This window comes from Rhamphochromis longiceps, linkage group LG3 (genome assembly GCF_057381845.1).
Source record: "Rhamphochromis longiceps isolate RC_006_pf linkage group LG3, R_longiceps_female_GT1.1, whole genome shotgun sequence".
NCBI classification, from domain to species: domain Eukaryota; kingdom Metazoa; phylum Chordata; class Actinopteri; order Cichliformes; family Cichlidae; genus Rhamphochromis; species Rhamphochromis longiceps.
This window is the reverse complement of record NC_140559.1, coordinates 53,096,680-53,116,582: the sequence shown is the minus strand read 5'-3', so window position 1 is coordinate 53,116,582 and position 19,903 is coordinate 53,096,680. Positions and strand designations below refer to the sequence as shown.

The following is a 19,903-nucleotide window of genomic DNA, read 5'->3' as shown; positions in this document are numbered from 1 at the left end:
TGGTAACCTGAGTTAGCTGGGTGCTGTGACCAAGAAGGAAAGGAACTGTTGTTACGTGGCTCTTCTGCATCAACATTATATGGTCTGATGTTATCTTGGGAGGGAACAGGTTCTCATTCAGGCCGCGTCTGTGACCGTGAGCTATTTAGAGGAGCTGTCTTAGAATTTGTGTTATGGGTGTGTTTCCTTTGCTCGAGGACTTCCAGGGTTCCAGAGATAATGTGGAATTCATGAGAGGAATGCCACGCAGGGGTTCCTTCCTGTCACCTGACTCCATCACTTCCCGCGCTCAGTTTCCGCCGTCTGAATCTCGGAGGAGAATGGTGAGGCTGACGAAAGGGGCAGCGGAACCCGAGCGAGGCCCCTCTCGTAGATTTGATGATGATCGGGATGAAGCCGACTGCTAAACACAATCGAAATGATGAAAAGCGCAGATCTGAAATGTTACCGCTGATGTAAATGATTAGAAAATTTGCAGGAGCAAATGAACGTGGGCAAGAGATCAAATGAAAGGGATTAAACAAAGAAAGAGTTTGCTTTAAATGTGTGTGTGTGTGTGGGGGGGGGGGACATGTGCATGAAAAAAGGCAATAAAGAGAAAGAGAGAGGTGATGGCAGGATCTGTATGGGGCCTCTTGGTTTTTGGGCAGCAAAGGGGAGGCGTGCCAGGTAATGGTTTCCAGACACACACACACTTGCACACTAGTAAGACTACACTCTAATTTGATTTGGAAATCTGACGGGATAAGGGGCGTATATGTGGATGTGTGCGTATGTACCTGGGGCCATTTTTTCCTTCTCACTTCTTGCTTTTTCTGTGCATCTGTGTATCTGTATGATCTGCACGCCTGTGTGAAGAGGTTAAGAAGGCCAGCTGCAATATCAGTGAAAGTGCAAAGATATGAGATTGAGAATGAAAATAGTAAAAAGAAAAAACAGAGAAAAAGATGAAAAGAAGAGCAAAAAGGGAGACAGGAAGAGCTAATTAAACTGTGGAAGGATAGATGTGGAGGAGCGGGTGGGAGGCGAGAGGGCGAGATGACTTAACTTTTCAAAACGACTCCACCCTCAGTCGCCAACGCAAACGGCAATTTCCCATTGGGGTAAATCCCCCACCGTGCCCTGTCATAGCCCTCCTACTTCTGCAACTGGTGTATGCGTGTCTGTGTTTGCATGTGTGTGTGTGTGTCACCACTTTTCTCTGACATTCCTGTGCAGAGCAGGGAGACGGTGAGCTGAGCTGCAGAGAGGCTGAGCTGCAAACCCAATTCAGAAATCCATTTGAAAGCAACTAAGGATTTTCTTTGTTTTCCTGTCATTTTTCTTGCACAAGCCATTGTTTTCTTCCGATTCTTTCAGAGAATCTGCCTGCAAGTCAGCTGGGAAGAAGTCTTGCATTCTTAACACGGGATTCCTAGAAAAGCATCCTCTCGTTTCCTCCTCTTCCCTTTTTCTCTCCATCGCAAACCCCTGGAGATAGATTCCAAGTTTGCCAAGTTCCAGAGTTTGGGAATATTTTTGTGCTGCAGCCAGGAGCGGCTGAAACAACAGGGGGCACAGAGGAGAAAGCAGCACTTAAAGGGTGAGTTAACTTAAAAGATCAGGCTTTTTTGTGGAGTCCAGCTCTTGTTGGCATAATGAGGTTGGTTACTCTCTGAAGAGGAATGCAATAATCCTTCTATTCCGAGCTAAAAAACTTTTGTCTAAGATGGCAAAATCCTGTTTGTGCAGTCTAGAAACTGATAGAGCTTATTGTTAATGGTGCACAAAAGTGGAGCGTTTTGCAAAATCTGTCACTCAGGAGTTTTAGTTGCATGTTCTGCTGATCCACGGCTGGGACTCGGGTGGGTGTGAAGCATCCACCGCACATTAGGCTTAGGAGATGATGAGACGACAGAGAGAAAAAGAATGACATTACTTAGGGGGCAGGTATATGCAAAACGAAAAGGCAGGGAGTAGCTGGGGAGTTTCATCCTCTTTCTGTTTTTAACATCAAATAGTGAGGACAGCTGCTGGGAAAGGAAGCGAGCGATGCACACACACATTATATTCCAGTGTCCCAGGCACAGGCTCGGATAAATGCGCGCAGATGTTGCATGCATGTATGCAAAGAAAGGATGTCAAGATAACTTATGGTTGCTTTATTCTCTCTCTCTCTCTCTCTCTCTCTCTCTCTCTCTTACGCACACACACTCACAAGAAAGAGATTTAAACAAACACATCTTTGTTTCATTGCACTCATCTGTTTAGTTTACTCCTGGCTCAGATCACAGTATAATCCCAGAGCTGTAATCAATACTCATACACACATACACACATAGACACACATAGAGACACACACACACACTGGCCATAGGAAAAAACACACACACACACACATACAGTACTTGCTTTTTTTAGGAGAAATAAGTCAGTTCAGCAGATGCAGCATATGTACAGAGCATGGAGCAGATATACTCCAGCAACAACATAATAACAACATATCTTACTATTTTAATCAACTCTCATTTACTTATATCATGTTATAATCTTTGCTGTGCAGCTCTAACAGCTTTAAGTTTGATGCTGATGTTAGCTGTGAATGATGGTTTGCGTGTGCTTTGTTCACCTCCCCTCCTTCGCTGATTAATGTCACTTTTCTTCGTCCAAAACAACTCCCCATTTTCTTCCTATATCTATTTTTCCAACATGTTTATGCAGCACGTAGCGCCTTCCAAAGAAGTGTCTGCGTCATGCTGTTTGGTGAACAGACCTCGTAATGTGATGCTTTGACTCTGGCACGTTGGTTTTTGTGATGGCACAAAGATCAGGAGTGTTATTACTAATAATAATCCTGACAATGACTTCCAAAAGTATCCCTGAAGGCCATAAAAGTGCACCTGCTAGTGAATTGATGGAGCCATGATATCCGTGTGCTGTTATGTTGAAACATGTGAATAAAAAGGTCAGGTTTTAATCATTGTATCTGCAGCAGATGATAAACTACATGGACAAAAGTACAGGAGCTGCTATGCTGTCTAAACCCATGTCTGCTGCACAGTTTTTGTGCAAGAGGAGGTTTGGAACGGACTTTTACGCACTACGCGGCTCAGCACTCAGCAACCTCACTCTGCAACTAATTTGGAATCACAAAATAACCAAACATTTATATGTTTGGACTGTGGGAGGCGAGAACCCACGCTGGCACAGGGGAAGTATGCAAACCCCCCACACAAAGATCTCTGCTGCCCAGTGTACTCAAATCCAGGACCTTCTTCTTTTTCTGAGGCAACAGTGTTGCCAGTGCGCCTGCCAGATAAGACTTGCTTTAAAAAAAGCTAATGTATCCTATAAATATATCATGAAACTTGGGTAAAGTCCTTTTTCTTTGTGTTAAGAGTCAAATAGGTGATAATATGTATTACAGCAGTGTTTTCCACAGACATCGTTTTCCATTCATCATGTTATCATCGGTTTGTTTCTCTGCAGACCCTGGCTCCTGTAAAGATGGCTGACGTATTGCAGCCAGACTCCAACAGCCTGCAGATACCAAGTGAGATACACACTCAAACACTGACACGCACGCACACACACATCAACACTAGTTTGCTATTGCAGTCCTGTCCAAATGACTTCTCCTTCTTTATCTGTTGGACCGTGGACATGCTGACCTTTCCATGTCCCTCTCCCACTTGGGTATACTACGCACTTCACATTCCAGTGGCATTCCCACGATTCCATTTCATTACGATTATCACTTTTTGATCTAGAGAGGTCAAGTGTGTTTACATTTGACCTAATCTTCTAACATCCACGGTGAAAAATGAGGTGTTTTCTGCAGTTACTCAGCAAATACACTTTCAGCATGTTAGTATCAGTAGCTGAGGACAGTTCAGAACCACCTCCTTTCTTATGATAATAGTGTTCCCATAACTGCATATCTCCTTAAACAGACAGGATGACCTTTATGTTTGTTCTCAGGGAGTGCATGTGGTGCTTTTCCAATATTAAGACTTAAAGAAACTTTCATATTTGAGAGGGGATTCACCTTCACTTCCCTCATTAGCCACATCCCCTGTTAGCACCACTGCATATTCACACATTTCATCTCCTCCCTTGTCTTCCAGGTGAAAACGTATCCACTCCATCTTCGCCTGCCACAGCCAGAAATGACTGCAGCATCACTCCCCTCACACCCTCACCCTCACCGGTAGCTACTGCACGCACACACACACACACACACACACACACACACACACACACACACACACACACACACACACACACACACGGCCACTCACCACAGGCACTCCTACACACTCATTCCTCTCTTACTACTCATTTAACTTTATATAAAGTCCTTAAACGAGGCCTGCAATGCCACATCCACTTCTAACTGCTCTTAGTGGTTTACCATAACATTTACCTTACAGTATAAAACTTACGGAGAGACTGAAATTAGTGGCAAAGAAACACACCAACTTGGCGCCAATGTATGCAAGTAGAGGTCCATCAAAAATAGCTTCTGATTTCTAAGCCTGCTTATTAATTCTGTTCTGACTCTGTCCACTAATGTTAGCAATGTCAGTTTAAAAACACCACCAGGTTTACTGATAGAAACCGTATCCATTCTTACCTCTCTGTCTCTCATCGCTCTCTAAGAGGGTGGAGGTCAGGCCCCGGATGGCTTGTCCATTCTCCGTTGTCATAGCTATAGACTTTGGGACGACCTCCAGCGGCTACGCTTTCAGCTTCACACAGGACTCGGAAGCCATACACATGATGAAGTAAGAGCCTGTGTGTATTCTCATCAATTATATACTCTGTATTTTTATTTTGAAGTTTTGACAGTGGTTCTTCACTAAATGCAGGCGGTGGGAGGGTGGCGACCCTGGAGTGGCCAACCAGAAGAGCCCAACGTGTCTGCTGCTCACTCCAGATTTGCGGTTCCACAGTTTTGGGTTTGCCGCTCGAGACTTCTACCATGACTTGGATCCAGAAGAGGCCCGGCACTGGCTTTACTTTGACAAATTCAAAATGAGGATCCACAGCACAAGTGTAAGAAACAGATGTGAAAATAGTGACATCTCGTACCCGGTGTTAAAGGACATTATGGTGCACTGACATGTGCAAGAGTGGGAGATTTTTATATCACTGCCCACAGCTGAGAAGTAAAACTGTGGTTGAAAGTAACAAGCTTTAACTGGTGCTGCAGACTTCCTGGTGCGGCGTTTTGTTTTTTTCAGCAGTTGTGATTGTGTTTGCTGCAGGACCTCACTATGGAGACGGAACTGGAGGCGGTGAACGGTCAAAAGGTCAGGGCCATAGACGTGTTTGCTCATGCCCTTCGCTTCTTCAGGGAACACGCGCTGAAGGTACACCTCAGATCACTTCATTCACCACTGCAGTACACTGAATACTTTCTCATATTCTAGGATAGGACGTGAATGTGTATTTGGTGTACCTTTGTTTAGCACTTTTAAATGAAACCCCTTGGGAGATCACTTCACTCTGTGTGGTTCACTTCAGAGTACAAGAAGAAAATGATTTTTTTGTGGGGGGGTGGGGGCTCCTGTTTTAGGAGGTGAAAGACCAGTCTTCATCAGTGCTGGAGGGAGATGAGATCAGATGGGTGATTACTGTTCCTGCTGTGTGGAGACAACCTGCCAAACAGTTCATGAGAGAAGCAGCATACCTGGTATGAAAACACATTGTTGTTTTGTTGATTTTTAAAAATTATTTTTATTTTTTACAGCGTATCATGGTGTTGTGCACATGTGGATACACAGGGAATCACTGTGGAGTGTGTGTGTGTGTGTGTGTGTGTGTGTGAGAGAATCGGAAGAATAGGAAGAACAACGGGCCAGTGGAAAGAAAGATAGTGAATAAAGCATGAGATAAGGACTGATGTTCTCACAGAGGATTATTTACAATCTCTTTCACACACACACACACACACACACACGCACATGCACACTGCTCTTTTCCTCTTTGCACATCTTCCCACCCATGCACACACCGTCCTCTATGAACTGTACATAGAAGATGTAGGAAGTGTACGTACAAGCCCAAGAATGCAAGAGGTCCTATCCCAGTATAAATCAATGGGAAAGGACCAGCCTGGGAAAGACTCAACAACCTTTTACTCTTAATGCCACCCTTTCTTTACTGACGCAATGTCACGGATTGCCAGGGCAAGCCGTGTGGAATGTAGAAAAGGACCCAAAGGGCAGCAGCTCTGGAGCAGGTGAGTGTTTATTAACAAAAGAAAATACAAACAGCAATGGCGTGGGTGAAGGTGAAACAGGAAAACCTAAACTGGGTAAAACTAACAAAAACAAACCAGAAACGAAGATGCAGAGGTCCGGGGAAATACATACGGAGAGACGCAGGGAGACCGAGGGGAAACAACACAGACGAACCAGCAATTACTAAGACAGAAAATACAACTTAAATATACTCAGAGAACACAGGGAGATTACACACAGGTGGGAGACACAGCTGGGAGTGATAAACATGACGAGACTAGGGAGGCAAACTGAAAACACTCACATAAGACGCAGACCTTCACAATAAAACAGGAACTTGCACATGAAAGGACACAAACTAAGAAACGCGGACTGGATACCGGAACACACGGGCAGAACAGAGTAAACACTAACCAGAGGAAGAACAGAACCAAAATCGAAGAGAAAACACAAAACGCTGGGTCAAAAGGACCCAGGATCATGACACGCAACAAACACTGTGATTATTTATTTACTTTTATCTGCCATCTACCATTTAGTCACTTTAGTACAGACATGAATAGTCGAATCCATACACTTTTTGATATTAACACTGATACATACACACACACACACACACACACACACTTACCCTGAGCTGGCTCCTGGCTTGATTCTTGGGGCGTGTGCACTTCCTGCTGGTGATGATGTCATCATGGCTAAACAATGAGGGAGACCGGCGTACAAACACAGGAAGTTTAAACTAGACCCCCGCCCTGCACGCACACACACACACACACACACATTGACACTCAACTTTACCCCCAATATATCATGAGTTATGCTTATACACCTCTCCTACTCTATTCAGCGTTTTATCCCAACTGTCAGTGAATTTGCTCCCATTGCTGTCATTCACCATGTGTGTTTGTTTCTATTTATTTGTATCCACTGTAATTCAGTGTGTGTGTGTGTGTGTGTGTGTGTGTGTGTGTGTGTGTGTGTGTGTTAAATAACATTGACATTTGAGTTATAAATATATGAATGGCTCCTTTAATTATCTCTATTATTACAACATGCTTTCACTTTATAATATTTCACTTTATAATATTTTTCTTTTTCTCCCTACATTAGCTATATTTTTAAAATTCATAATACATTCATGATTTCATATTCTAGTTTTCTTGATCAAAATATTAGGGAAATAGTGAATGAACTTGCTTTTAGCAGACAATACCTCCTCCAGAACCAGGCTCGGCAACGGGCAGCCATCTGCTGCGGCTGGTTGGGGGTGAGGGGAGGATGACAGGATAGAAGACACTCTGTGGAAGACAGCCAGAGATTAATAATAGCTAAGGATTAAAATGCACAGTGGTGTGTAAACACATAGAGAGTGAAAAAAGGTGAGTGAAGAAAAAACATTCAGTGTATCACAGGAAGCTCCCAGCAACTTGCCAGACCTATTGCAGCAAAATTAAGGGAGGATTCAGGGTCACCTGATCCAGCCCTAACTATACGCTTTATCAAAAAGGAAAGTTTTAAGCCTAATCTTAAAACTGTCTCCCAAATCCAAGCTGGGAAGCTGAAAGCTGAAGACTATGCCTCCCATTCTACTCTAGGAACCACAAGCAGGCCAGAAGTCTGAAAGCAAAGTGCTATGTGCAAAACTAGGATCAAGAGATATGTTCATGGATGTAAATACAAGGTGCAAACCACTGGTTACACTAAAGAACTTAAAGGCCAAATTAAAATTTGCCAGAAATATTGTAAAAGAGGGGGATCCTTTGGACAATGAAACAAAGAAAGATGGGAAGAAAAACGTATGGAGACGTAAAAGAACAGCTCTTGATGTGAAGCATACCACATCATATAGTGGAGACAATGTTACAGGACGGGCATCTAATGCTGCCAGTGGAATCAGTCTTCAATGATGTTGTGACTGCTAAAAGAAGTATCAGGGTGAATTCAGCCAAATGCTGTAAAACTACTCATACAACACTTCACAGTGCAAATGGATAATACCAGAGAAAGACCAAGTCAACCACCTGATCCTTAACCTACAGTTATTAAATCACTTACTAAAACAAAACTGAGGACGCAAAGATTCACAAACAAGCAACAGCTGAAGGTGGATTTTCATCCAGGTACTAAAAAGTGTTGCCTGTCAGTCAACAATATGGGTAAAGCTTCTTCTGTGTCCTTTATAGGCTGGTCTGGTGTCTCCTGACTGTCCTGAGCAGCTCCTCATTGCTCTTGAACCCGAGGCTGCATCCATTTATTGTCGGAAGCTCCGCCTCCACCAGGTGATTGACCTGAGCATGCAGCCAATCACAAACGGCCTGGAATTGGATGTCTCGCGGCCCTTTGATTCCAGCTTCAGACAAGGTAGAGAACAGAGAGCATGTGTGCATGTAATTTCTGTTGAGCAGGGGTCTTGTTGTTGACTTTGCCATTAGCATGAGCGTGAAACCGCACTGTGTTCCTGGAAATGCTGCTTTTTGATTTCACTTGGGGGTTGTGGGGTCTTTTTTTCAAAGGCTAAATGCGCCTCTGTTAAAGACAAAGAAAGAGAGCGCACTAAGCACAGCGATCTGAATGCAGATACTACTCATGGCTCAGATGACTTTGCAGTTGTGTGTGCGATGAAGTGTTTGGATAGACCATAGGGTCTGATCGGAAACAGACCACAGAAATCCAATGAAGAGGATGCAAGGAACTATTTAACACATCAGCTCTTTAATTAACTTTACGCAGTGCCAGAAAAGCTTTTCCTTAGAAGTGTTTAGTGTTTAGTTAAGTTTGTGGCAGTAGATCACAAGCACTTAACATTTCATAAGAAATCACATGAAACTCTTAAAAAGGAACAAGCTGGAATTTCTACTCCATTTTACACTTTTTAAATGAAAATAGAACTCAAATAGTACTTAAAGGCTGCCACAGTTAGTGCCAAATGACAAAAAAACAGGAGCTTTATATTGTAAGATATTGTTAAGGCCCTACAATAATACAGAGAATAAATCAGATGACTCCCTATGAGCAGGCTCTTGGCAAAAGTGGGAAGGAAAAACTCCCTTTTAACAGGAAGAAACTGAGGGCAGAACCAGGTTCAAGAAGAAGTAGCCATCTGCAATGGCTGGTTGGGGCTGAGGGAAGGAAAAATGTCAGAACAGTGATGCTGTAACAATATAAGTGAAGCATGTAACTGGTTTATTGAATGTCAGTAACAGGAGTGTGCAGTGTGTCCATGTTAAAAATAACAATTTTAAAATACACAAGGAAGAAATACTTAAGATTAGTGTTTTTAATGGACAGGATTCACCAAGTGCTTTGTAGAATATAATCTAAGCTAATAGAAAAAGCAGGTAAATGACACAAAATACAAAAGAACATTTGAAAAACAAATTTAAAAAAGACAAAAAATAATATATAACAAAATTGTAATTATTTAAACATGGCTAAGAGCAGCGCAAAGCCTCAAAGGCTCTATCATTGCATGTCCTTAGATCATAACATGGCGCAAACAGTCATTTCAGATTGTTTGACCTGAATGAGCTGGCTGAACACTAAAGTTAAAGAAGCACGACGACATGCAAGGTAGCGTGACCTTACAATGATCTGTAAGCAAGGGAGAGGATTTTTAACTGGATCATAGATGTTAAAAGAGGCCAGTGAAGGGACATTATAGTGGGGTGATACTGTTAAACATTTACTAAATTAAAAACCAGAAAATTACACGTCAATACAGGGAGCGGTGAAATATTTCCCTGGTGGAAACATTTGTTTAACATGGACAGGGGTTGATCAAGGATAACCTCTAAATTACACATACTGACATTAACAGCAAAGGCCAACAGTCCAGATTATTCTTGATGACGAGGACGACAACCAGAACCAAAATCAGCATCAAGCTGCAGAGTTTTACCATTTTTACTAATCCCTGCTAGCATTTTTGGCATTAGCATTGATAACCTTACAGACCTCATGTGGTTTGAGAAATAAAGCTGGCTATCATCAGCAAATAAGTAACAATTGAGCTTGTTTTAAAACTTTCTATAATCTGTCCCAGAGATGTGAGACAAATGAATAACAGGGGCCCAAGAACCAAGCTTGGTGGGACTCAAAGACACAAAGCCTTGAACAAAGACAGCAAGGTTTCTTGGTATAAGAGATCATTTGAACCATTTTAGGGCTGCATCTGAGTCACGTATGGATGGCCATCAATGTCAAAGGCATCACTGAGGCCTGTGGCTTAGTAAGCATGGGTTCATTAGAAGAAAAAGGTCACTCTCCATCGAACATACCATATAATTAATGATCTCATTTAACTCTTAGTAAGTAAGTCCTATTAACTGAATATGTTAAGTCACTAATAATTACTTTGATTTGTCTAAGTGATGTACTACATTTGGAATTTAATTAAAAGATTAAAAGATGAAAAAACGTCACCAGCTTAAACAAATTAAGGAAATCTGGTTCCTTTTTTTGGTTCTACCAATTTTGGGGGTTTGTAGTGTAGTTGCCAATAGATACACTAAGTAGATCAATACTTAGTCATGTTTTATTCATGAAAATCCAAAGCTATGACCCAAAAGTTTGCCAAATGAAATGAAAATAAATTCAGGCAACATTTCTCGGTGAGTGTATGCCTACAAATTACTTCATTCACATGACACATAGTAATGTGAGCCGCTGTTGCTATAGAAATCTGGATCAGAGCGCAGCTTTAAAAGAAAATTCAAATATGGGGATTTACAGTCGGGAAAGTACCTCCAGAACCAGTACACAAGTGAGAACTTTAACAAAAAGCCAAAATGCAACAAAAAACTTCCAAAACAGAAGAGCGTGTCCTTCGTGCCCACATGAAGGAAATACCACGAAGATGTAGCAATGAAGAAAAGTCATTTCAAGCTGGGGAGAAAGAAGAGTGATGCATAATTCAGTGGGCGCATATGCTGACCAAAATCCCCTGCAAAGGCCCACTTATACATATGCAGTCAGTGACACACACACACACACACACATTCACACACACTAAACACAGGATATTGTAATTGGAACAAGGTGCAGCGAGACTATGATCTCACCCCCTCCTGGCTTGTCAGTCTCCCCCTCCTTCACTCACTTTCATTTTTCCCTTTATTCTCCCAGACTTTCTCTACCTCTTTCGCTTTTTCGCTCGCTTTCCGAGGACTCGAGCAAACAGACGTATTTACACACCCACACTTGGTCTCCCGGTCGTGTTTTTTTACTATCTTTAGCGCGTCTTCCACCTCATTTCATCTCCAAAGATAGCATCGGGGAGTCGTTAACGCACACACATTTTCTTTTTCTGCTGTTTTATGTAAATGGTTTCCAGACTTGCGTTCCATCCATCACCCCTGTAAAACATACACGCAGGCACCGGCGAAATCAAGGCCTGTGTGATTGTGCTTTTCTTCGTTCAGCTTATTTACTATGTGCGACCACACACAAACACACACACACAGAGGTACATACATTACCTTCTGTGTCATCCAAGGTCCTTAAACAACAGTATGTGTATATTTGCTTTCGACACAGTGTTGCCCAATAAGTCTCCAACCTTTGTTCTTATTCCCCCACAAACCCCCGTCCATTACTCTAATTATTGTGGTGTGTGGTGTTCATGCGGTTTGAGAAAACCATGTAAAAACCACTTTCACCAGCACTAACCTCCATCAAAAGCCGTGCTCGCTGCCTATGACACACATGTTTACGCTTGCCTTTCATCAGGCTCACAGTTTACCAAATGACTAGTGCTATATATATATTTTTTACATTTTAACTTTCTCATCTAGTTTTCCATTAATTTGTAACTATTTGGTTCTCAGAACCATTATGTCTCCTTTCATGTGTTCACCTTGACGTGTGCAGGCATATATAGTGTATCTGCTCTGTCAAACAGCCTGTCAGGTATGCTGTATTTTTGCCAGCTGCATGTGAGCCTGCTGTGTTTTTGTTGGCCTCCCCCATCCGTCCACTTAGCCCGCCACTCTCACAGTTTACACGTGGAGAACAAACAGAATGTTGAAATTCGAGCGCATTCTTCATTTCCAACAAATTGCTCCTGTCACATAAAAATATTATGACCGTACGGTTTTCTTGTTTAACTTGGATCGGATGATTTATGCTTCGTCCTGCACAAATGCCATAAACTCTCATATGTAGCATAAATTACAAACATTTATCTCTCCGGTTGAAGTTGAGGAAGATTGTGCTTTGGCTCGAACCTCTTTGCATTGAGGAGTAGTAGTCAGAAGCAAACTTAAGTGTCTGACCGTGCACCAAGTGTGTTTATACAGAGAGATAAAGATTGTTTGAATCCAGGCGAGGCGGTGCATGGTGGTGAACGGTGGTGATGACTCTATGGGCTCGCAGCTGGAGAGAGTCCAGAGAAATTCCTTCTTTTTTTTAAGTGCATTAATCTTGCAATTAGTTATTTGGTCACTTGGAGGCAAACAGTTATATTTATCATAAGTTCTTTATTCCAGATCATATAAATGACGGTCAAATTACTGGACTGCAGGGCTAATGGAGAATTCAGGAGGCAGACCTACTAACAGACACCAGATTTGTCAGCTGCACATCCATGATCCAAATCTCTTTTTTAACCACATCTACTGGATTAAGATCTGGTGACTGTGGAGGCCGTTGAGTGCCTCCTATATGGCACAAGATGAGATGCATACTGTTTCTGTGCACAGCTGGGATTCTAGTGTGTTCATGGTCTGCTCTTCTACTGCTGGGTCACATATTTAGGTTAGCAGATGGGTGGAGGGCTTAATTATCAGTTTAGGCTAACAAGCCTGGTTAGTACGCTGTATCCACGAAATGTGAAAATGTACAGATGGAGATACTTGCTAATTAGTGCTCAGTAACACACTAAGAAAAAGCTGGGATTTCATCAACCAAGCTCAAGTGCAAAAGTCATGGGTGATCAATGCCACACAGCAGGCCATTAATTTTGTTAGATATTTCATTTATATTAAAATGGTCCAAAAAGCCATAAATTAGCAAAGATCGGGGGCAGCTGCTCATCATTCAGAGTGGCTAAAGTGCTAAATTAACCATAAAGACCAAAACTGGTTTTTGTACCAGCCTATAAATATGTTCATGTTACTGATTTTAACCTGATCAAGCGCCTCCAAAGGTGTAATGGATAACACTTGGCAGGTGAAAGGTCTCTGGCTTGATTCCAGCTGGTAACACAAACTCCCCTTGGGGTTGCATCTGCAGGGCATCCTGTGAAAAAACTGCCAAATCAAACATGCAGAGCTACCTGCTGTGGAAACAGCTGATAACAGTGTTTGACAGAGAAGATGATGAACTGTTTTCGAGAATTCCCCTTTGATTCCATGTTTTTCTCCCAAAATTAGTAATCAGAAGCATCACTTTCACCTCAATGCTCAACTTTTTTTTTTTTCGACTCACAGAAAGACAGAAGAGGTTCCGGCTCGTGCCCCTGAATAGCAAAGAAACAGTAGATAAATAAATAAATCATTCTGTGCGTGTGTTCTGTTACAGCAAGGGAGCAGCTGAGGCGATCTAGACACAGCAGGACCTTCCTGGTGGAGAGTGGAACTGGAGAGCTGTGGTCAGAGCTGCAGACTGGTAAGGCCATCTGTGCGTATGTGAGCCTAAGAGACAGGCAGACCCCACATGTGGGAGATATGGATGACTTTGACCTTTAACCCCAGCCTGCAGACTCTGAGGAACAAACCCGCCCACTTTAATAGAGGACAAACCCCAAACCTGATGTTTGCAGGTTCTATTTGAACTGATTTAAATAATCTAATTATGGCTTCCTGATGTGTTTTAATAATAAGATCTTTTTTTTTGTTTGTTTTACTGTAAATATGTATGATGGAAAATTAACAATTACTTTGCATACTTTGCATTTTCCTGGGTTATGAAATGAAAGTTGTTCACTCTGTTGTTGAGGCATGACTGCATTTTGTGGAGCCACGTGCGCCTGCTGACCCTTAGTGCGCTCATCCCTGTCAACACACACACACACACACAGGAAGGACCCAGCCCATGGGACTCTCTGCACGGCAGATACAAGAAGAAGAGACTCTCTTATCTTCCTGCCTTGCAAACATCCTTTGATTCCTCCTCTTGTCTTATATTTTTATTTCTGTTCATTTCCACCACACGCCTTCTTTTCTCTTCCTCACTCGCTTCTACACGTCTCATGAGCTCTCGTGTTTAGGGTGCAGTCGTCAGGGTAGCTACACGAAAACTAACCCTTATCACCGGACATATCACAAACATACACTCTAGCAGGGGAAGAGCAGCAACCACAGATGCCTCAAGGTTGTTTACATTCAAAACACTGCGTGTTCAAGAGTTTCTGGGGAAGCTGCAGACAAACCAAATATACACACACGCATTTTTGCATCGTCCACAAAAATGAAGACACGTTATCTTCCACGATTTCCTCCTACAAGCTTGATGTGCTTGATATGTGTTTTTTTCTTTAAAAAATCTGAAATATGAGGTATGAAAAAGCAAAAAATGTTCTTAGGATGCAAACAAAACAACAGCATGTGTTCATCCGTGCCCTCTCTGTTCAGGTGATAGATATGTGGTTGCAGACTGCGGAGGAGGAACAGTTGACCTGACAGTCCATCAGATTGAGCAGCCACAGGGAACTCTTAAAGAGCTCTACAAGGCCTCAGGTACATCCTTTTACAAAGGACAAAAAAAGCAAACACATTTCCTACAGTTTCTATAGCTGCGGTGTTTCCGCCAGGCGGTCCCTACGGCGCCGTCGGAGTCGACCTGGCCTTCGAAGCCATGCTGTGCCAGATCTTTGGCGAGGACTTCATCCAGAGCTTTAAAGCCAAGCGGCCAGCGGCCTGGGTGGACCTCATGATCGCGTTTGAGGCGAGGAAACGCACAGCGTCTCCGGGCAGGACCAACGCCCTCAACATCTCCCTGCCTTTCTCTTTCATCGACTACTACAAGAGGCACAGAGGGCAGAGTGTGGAGGCTGCCCTGAGAAGGAGCAAGTGAGTGTGGGCTGAGAGGTGCGATGAGTGAACAACGAGCGTACGTGCAACTTTAGATGACAGAGTGATTTTTTACTTCCTTCTGTGTGTGCAGTATGAATATAGTGAAGTGGTCCTCCCAGGGGATGCTGCGGCTGACACAGGAAGCCATGAATGAGCTCTTCCAGCCCACCATCAGCAAGATTGTGAAGCACATTGGTAAGAAAGACAAATGTCCAGAGAAGGGGGCTGCTGCGCACATGCTATACACAAAAATGTACTGATTGACATAAAAGACCCGGGCACTTAAAAACTTCCTTTTCCTTCCACTCCCCACTTATGTTTTGTGTACTTTCACATAACTCTTCTGTTTAACTTTGCAGTAAATCTACTAGGAGAAACCTGAAAAACAACCCCAGGAGAAAGCCAGTGCAAAGGCTTTCCGAGATAAAACTAGTATTCAAGCTCAACGAACGCCGTGCTCGGGCGTCAAGATGAACCTGTGCAGAATAGGCCCTTGAAATTATCGACATTTTTAAGGGTTTTTTGGAACCAGAAGTGACCGTGTTTCAACAACAGGGTAGAGTTGCTTGTTAGCAGTGGCAAAATTCAAGTGCACACATTAAAAACATAAAAAATAGACGCAGCTACCATGAAGTCACCCATTAATCCCATTTTGAAGCCTGGAGCGAGATGAATTTCTGCCATCTTTGTGTTGAAACTGGATGTGAGAGAGGGCGTGTCTGAGCGTAAAACTGCTTGCAAATAGCCTAACCTGGATGATCCTCATTTCTGAAATCAAACGACATTAATATCTTATTCGAAACAAGTGACAAACGCATGTGGGAAGTGTTTATCTGTGTCAAATCAGAGAGCTTTTTCCGCGTAGACAGGAAGTCATTTTGTAATCACAGCTATCGCCATCTGGTGGCCGTTGAAAGGAATGTAGGTTTCACGCGCTGATGCTTTGGCTTCGCAGAAGCTACGTCCATCAATTTATTGTCTGTGAGTGCGCATAACGGGTTAATCATGCGCAATAGATTTCAGCTAATTAGTGCTAGGTAACTGACTAACGAAATAATAGAATTTAACTCATCAAAACTAAATCACCACCTTTTGAAAAAAACAAAAAAACAAATTTAAACAGAATCCTAGCAGCTCTATTAGGGGCCCAGTAATGAAATGCAGTTGTCATGCAGAAGGAAATTAGCTGCACTATTTTTATACCAAGTTGTGACCATGTATTTTCCATCATTCGTAAAGCCTGGTTAGGTTATAGTCTTTTTTAGGACCAATATTTGGTGACTTTTTAATGCAGATTTTTCCAAAACACAAAACAAAAACATAACAAAAAAAAAACGGATTACATGGACTAAAGATGGGACATGAGTTTGCTTAGATTCTTGCACACTGCTTGAACTCCTGACCTTACTAGATTATCGACTGCCAAAAGCATGAAGTGTGCTTATTCAGATGTAAAAGGACAAAAGCTGCTACAGCTACAAATTACAGCTCAAATCAATCAAAACATAATGGCTTTCCTTGAGACCCTTTTCAAGATGGTTGTGATTTCATTTTTATGTTTTCCAACCTTTTCAAAAGAGAACAAAACCAGAAAAATGCAGTCTGTTTCAAATCAAGCACATGCCAGTGGTACATTCAAAACCATGGAATGGTTTCCCAGTATGAATATTTGGTGGTCATTAAAAGAAAACTGGGAGTCAACAAAGGGTTTGACATGAAGAAACACCGGGGACAGCTGCTGGAAAAGGCAGAAATTCTCTCAATGGAAAGACAAATTACTTAAGAAGCTTTATATCTTCTTTCTTCACAGAGGAGCTGATGACAAAACCAGAAGTGCGTGGTGTGCGTTTCCTCTTCCTAGTTGGTGGTTTTGCAGAATCCCCTATGTTGCAAAAAGCCGTCCAGAAGGCACTGGGGAGGACGTGCCGCATCATCATTCCTCACGACGTTGGTCTTACGATACTGAAGGGCGCTGTGCTCTTCGGGTTGGATCCCACCGTGGTGAGAGTTCGGGAATACCGGAAAGTATCGGAGTAGTAATGTGACACATTATCTTACGATCGTTCTCTCTCGCTCTCTGTCACAGGTCCGAGTGCGTCGTTGCCCTTTGACCTATGGTGTTGGTGTCCTGAACAGGTTTGTGGAGGGACGCCACCCACGGGATAAACTCCTCATCAAAGACGGTCGTGAGTGGTGCACGGACATCCTCGATCGCTTCGTCTCCGTCGACCAGTCGGTGGCCCTGGGCGAGGTTGTGAGGCGAAGCTACACGCCTGCTCGTCTGGGCCAACGGAAGATCATCATCAACATCTACTGCACCGCCACCGATGACGTCACATACATCTGTGACCCTGGAGTCAGGAAGTGTGGCACAATAACCTTAGACCTGCCCGAACCGTTACCGCCACCGGGTGCGGTGGGAGGAGCAGGAGCAGGAACCCCAGAGAGAAGGGAAATCAGAGCGACCATGCAGTTTGGCGACACGGAGATTAAAGTCACGGCCGTTGATGTCATGTCTAACCGCTCCGTCCGGGCTTCCATAGACTTCCTGTCTAACTGAGGAGGAGCAGGAAGTGGAGCCGTGGATGCAAAAACACACATTAGCTGATTGGAGGGATGATAATTTTAGAAAAAGCGGTACTTTGGGAGTGGGCGACATGTTTTGTTGGAAAAACACTGCATTCTTAGGAGCAACTTAGGATGCAAGAAGATCAAGAGAGAATCCACGCTTCACAAACACCAAAGTCCTTCAATCTCTTTGAAGTTGAAGAGGGACAAAGTCCGCCATGTCTCGCCTTATAATGTCGTCAGCAGCATTTCCCGCCAACAGTCAGAGAAACACTTTGTGAAAACGAATGAAAGCTGAGCGAGACACAAACTGACTTTACTATCTCAGTGACTCTAACGAAACACAATATGCTACCTAATGAGTGAAACTCGCTCATGTTGATCGTTAAATATACAGACTTTTACCTTTGGGCCTCGTGTAATAAACAATGCCTTATTTAAACCAACGCAACGCTGCAGATAAAACGTCACCGACTGGACCGCAGCCTTGTTTCTCTAATGTGAAAGCACTCCCCCTAGCGGTGCAGAGACTGACCTACAACACTGCCTTGGAATCCGTCAAAACACATACTATAAGAAAAGAACTGTGGCTTTATAACATTTAAAATGTTTCAAACCACTTTGAACAGAAGTTGTGCTATTTGAAGACGAAGCTCATAAACCTATCGTGACCTCTAAAAGTTGTGAGCTTTTATTTTGAGAGGAAACTATTAATTTAAATCCAATGCTTAATTCATAATTCATCAGGAAACATTTGGCTCATCAGCTGATAAACGCCCCACTATGTCCACCAGCTAGTCGCTAACATGTCCTGTTTTAACATATGGACTTTCTCATCCAGTACACAGCAGGAAATAGCCCTCTACAGATGCATCGTTACTACTGGAAACACTAGATGAAGCACCACATGCACATAAGAACTCACTCACTACCTGCAGATGGATGCAGCTTTATGTCTTTAAACTGAAATCTATTGTGAAGTTCCTTAACCCTGCGTTCCTGCCATTTCATTAGGTACACTTAGGCACGCAGACATGGTCATGATGACCTGCTGAAGTTCAAACCGAGCAACAGAATGGGAGCGAATGGCAACTTAAGTGACCTTGAATGGAGAATGGTTGTTGGTGCCAGAGGTGCTGGTCTATTTCAGAAACTGCTTATCTACTGGGATTGTCACACACAACCATCTCTAGGGTTTATAGATAAAGATCTGAAAACTAGATAACATCCAGCGAGCAGCAATTCACACGGGCTCACCAAAACCTGACAAGACTGGAAAAATGTTGCATGCTTTGATCATTCTTAATTGTGCTGCAAGGTTTCAATGATAGCGTCAGAATTTGGCGTCCAAGCAGATAAGGCACGATGTCACAAACTCAAATCACCACACTTCTCAGTGCAGTCGAGCGCCTTTGGGATGTGGTGGAATGGGAGATTTGCAACAACAAATCTGTTGTAACTGTGTGATGCTGTCACATCAGCATAAACCAAAATGTCAGAGGAATGTTTCCAGCATCTTGTTGAATCTGTGCCACGAAGAACGAAGGTCAAAGGGGGTCCAACCCGGTACTAGCATTGGTTACTAATGAAGCAGTGAGTGTGTCGTTTTGTACAACATATATGAGAAAATGCTAACCTGATCTATGCACTCAGTTACAACTTATGTCTAATAAGCTTCAGACCTAAGTCAAAGGTCTTAATCAGCACATGTGTATGTTGTAAATGATGGTCCCCACTGTGGAGGAAAGAGATGATAAAGCTGTGGAAAGCCTAACTGGCAACTACAGAGTTGTTACAAAATATGACTTTGCCAAGTACTTGACATCATAGTTGCGACATCCATCTTTTATAAATACTGTGTAATTGTTACTTTATAGATCTAATAATTCTCAAGATTTGATCAGTGGAGCCTTGTACTGAGTACCTGTACAAAGAAAATCAGGTATATGTGTGGAGCTAAGGTCACGCAGACCTCATGTTTAAACCAGTAACTGTCTTCTTGTGTATTTGTGTAATAACCCTAACACGAATAAATATAATTCCGACCTCATCTTTTATATGTTGTCTAAACTGGGATGCATTTGGATCCACGTC

The 19,903-nt window shown here is 42.8% G+C and overlaps 1 protein-coding gene across 1 annotated transcript; it reads left to right on the top strand.

Annotated features, from left to right (window-relative positions):
• Positions 1 to 1,149: 1,149 nt before the first annotated feature.
• Positions 1,150 to 19,895, top strand: hspa12b (heat shock protein family A (Hsp70) member 12B). Its single transcript, XM_085400345.1, has 14 exons — positions 1,150 to 1,582; positions 3,469 to 3,532; positions 4,107 to 4,189; positions 4,642 to 4,766; positions 4,851 to 5,037; positions 5,250 to 5,354; positions 5,561 to 5,677; positions 8,414 to 8,591; positions 13,749 to 13,835; positions 14,801 to 14,905; positions 14,980 to 15,238; positions 15,333 to 15,436; positions 17,052 to 17,242; positions 17,328 to 19,895. Exons 2-14 carry the CDS (start codon positions 3,487 to 3,489, stop codon positions 17,799 to 17,801), a joined length of 2,061 nt encoding a protein of 686 aa, XP_085256471.1. The 5' UTR covers positions 1,150 to 1,582; positions 3,469 to 3,486; the 3' UTR covers positions 17,802 to 19,895.
• The last annotated feature ends 8 nt before the right edge of the window (positions 19,896 to 19,903 follow it).

Excerpts from the sequence above, each read along its gene's own strand:
- hspa12b (XM_085400345.1), top strand. The coding sequence starts at position 3,487 with ATGGCTGACGTATTGCAGCCAGACTCCAACAGCCTGCAGATACCAA. Across the intron at positions 5,355-5,560 it reads TCAGGGAACACGCGCTGAAG|GAGGTGAAAGACCAGTCTTC; the intron begins GTACACCTCAGA and ends CTCCTGTTTTAG. Across the intron at positions 15,437-17,051 it reads CAAGATTGTGAAGCACATTG|AGGAGCTGATGACAAAACCA; the intron begins GTAAGAAAGACA and ends CTTTCTTCACAG.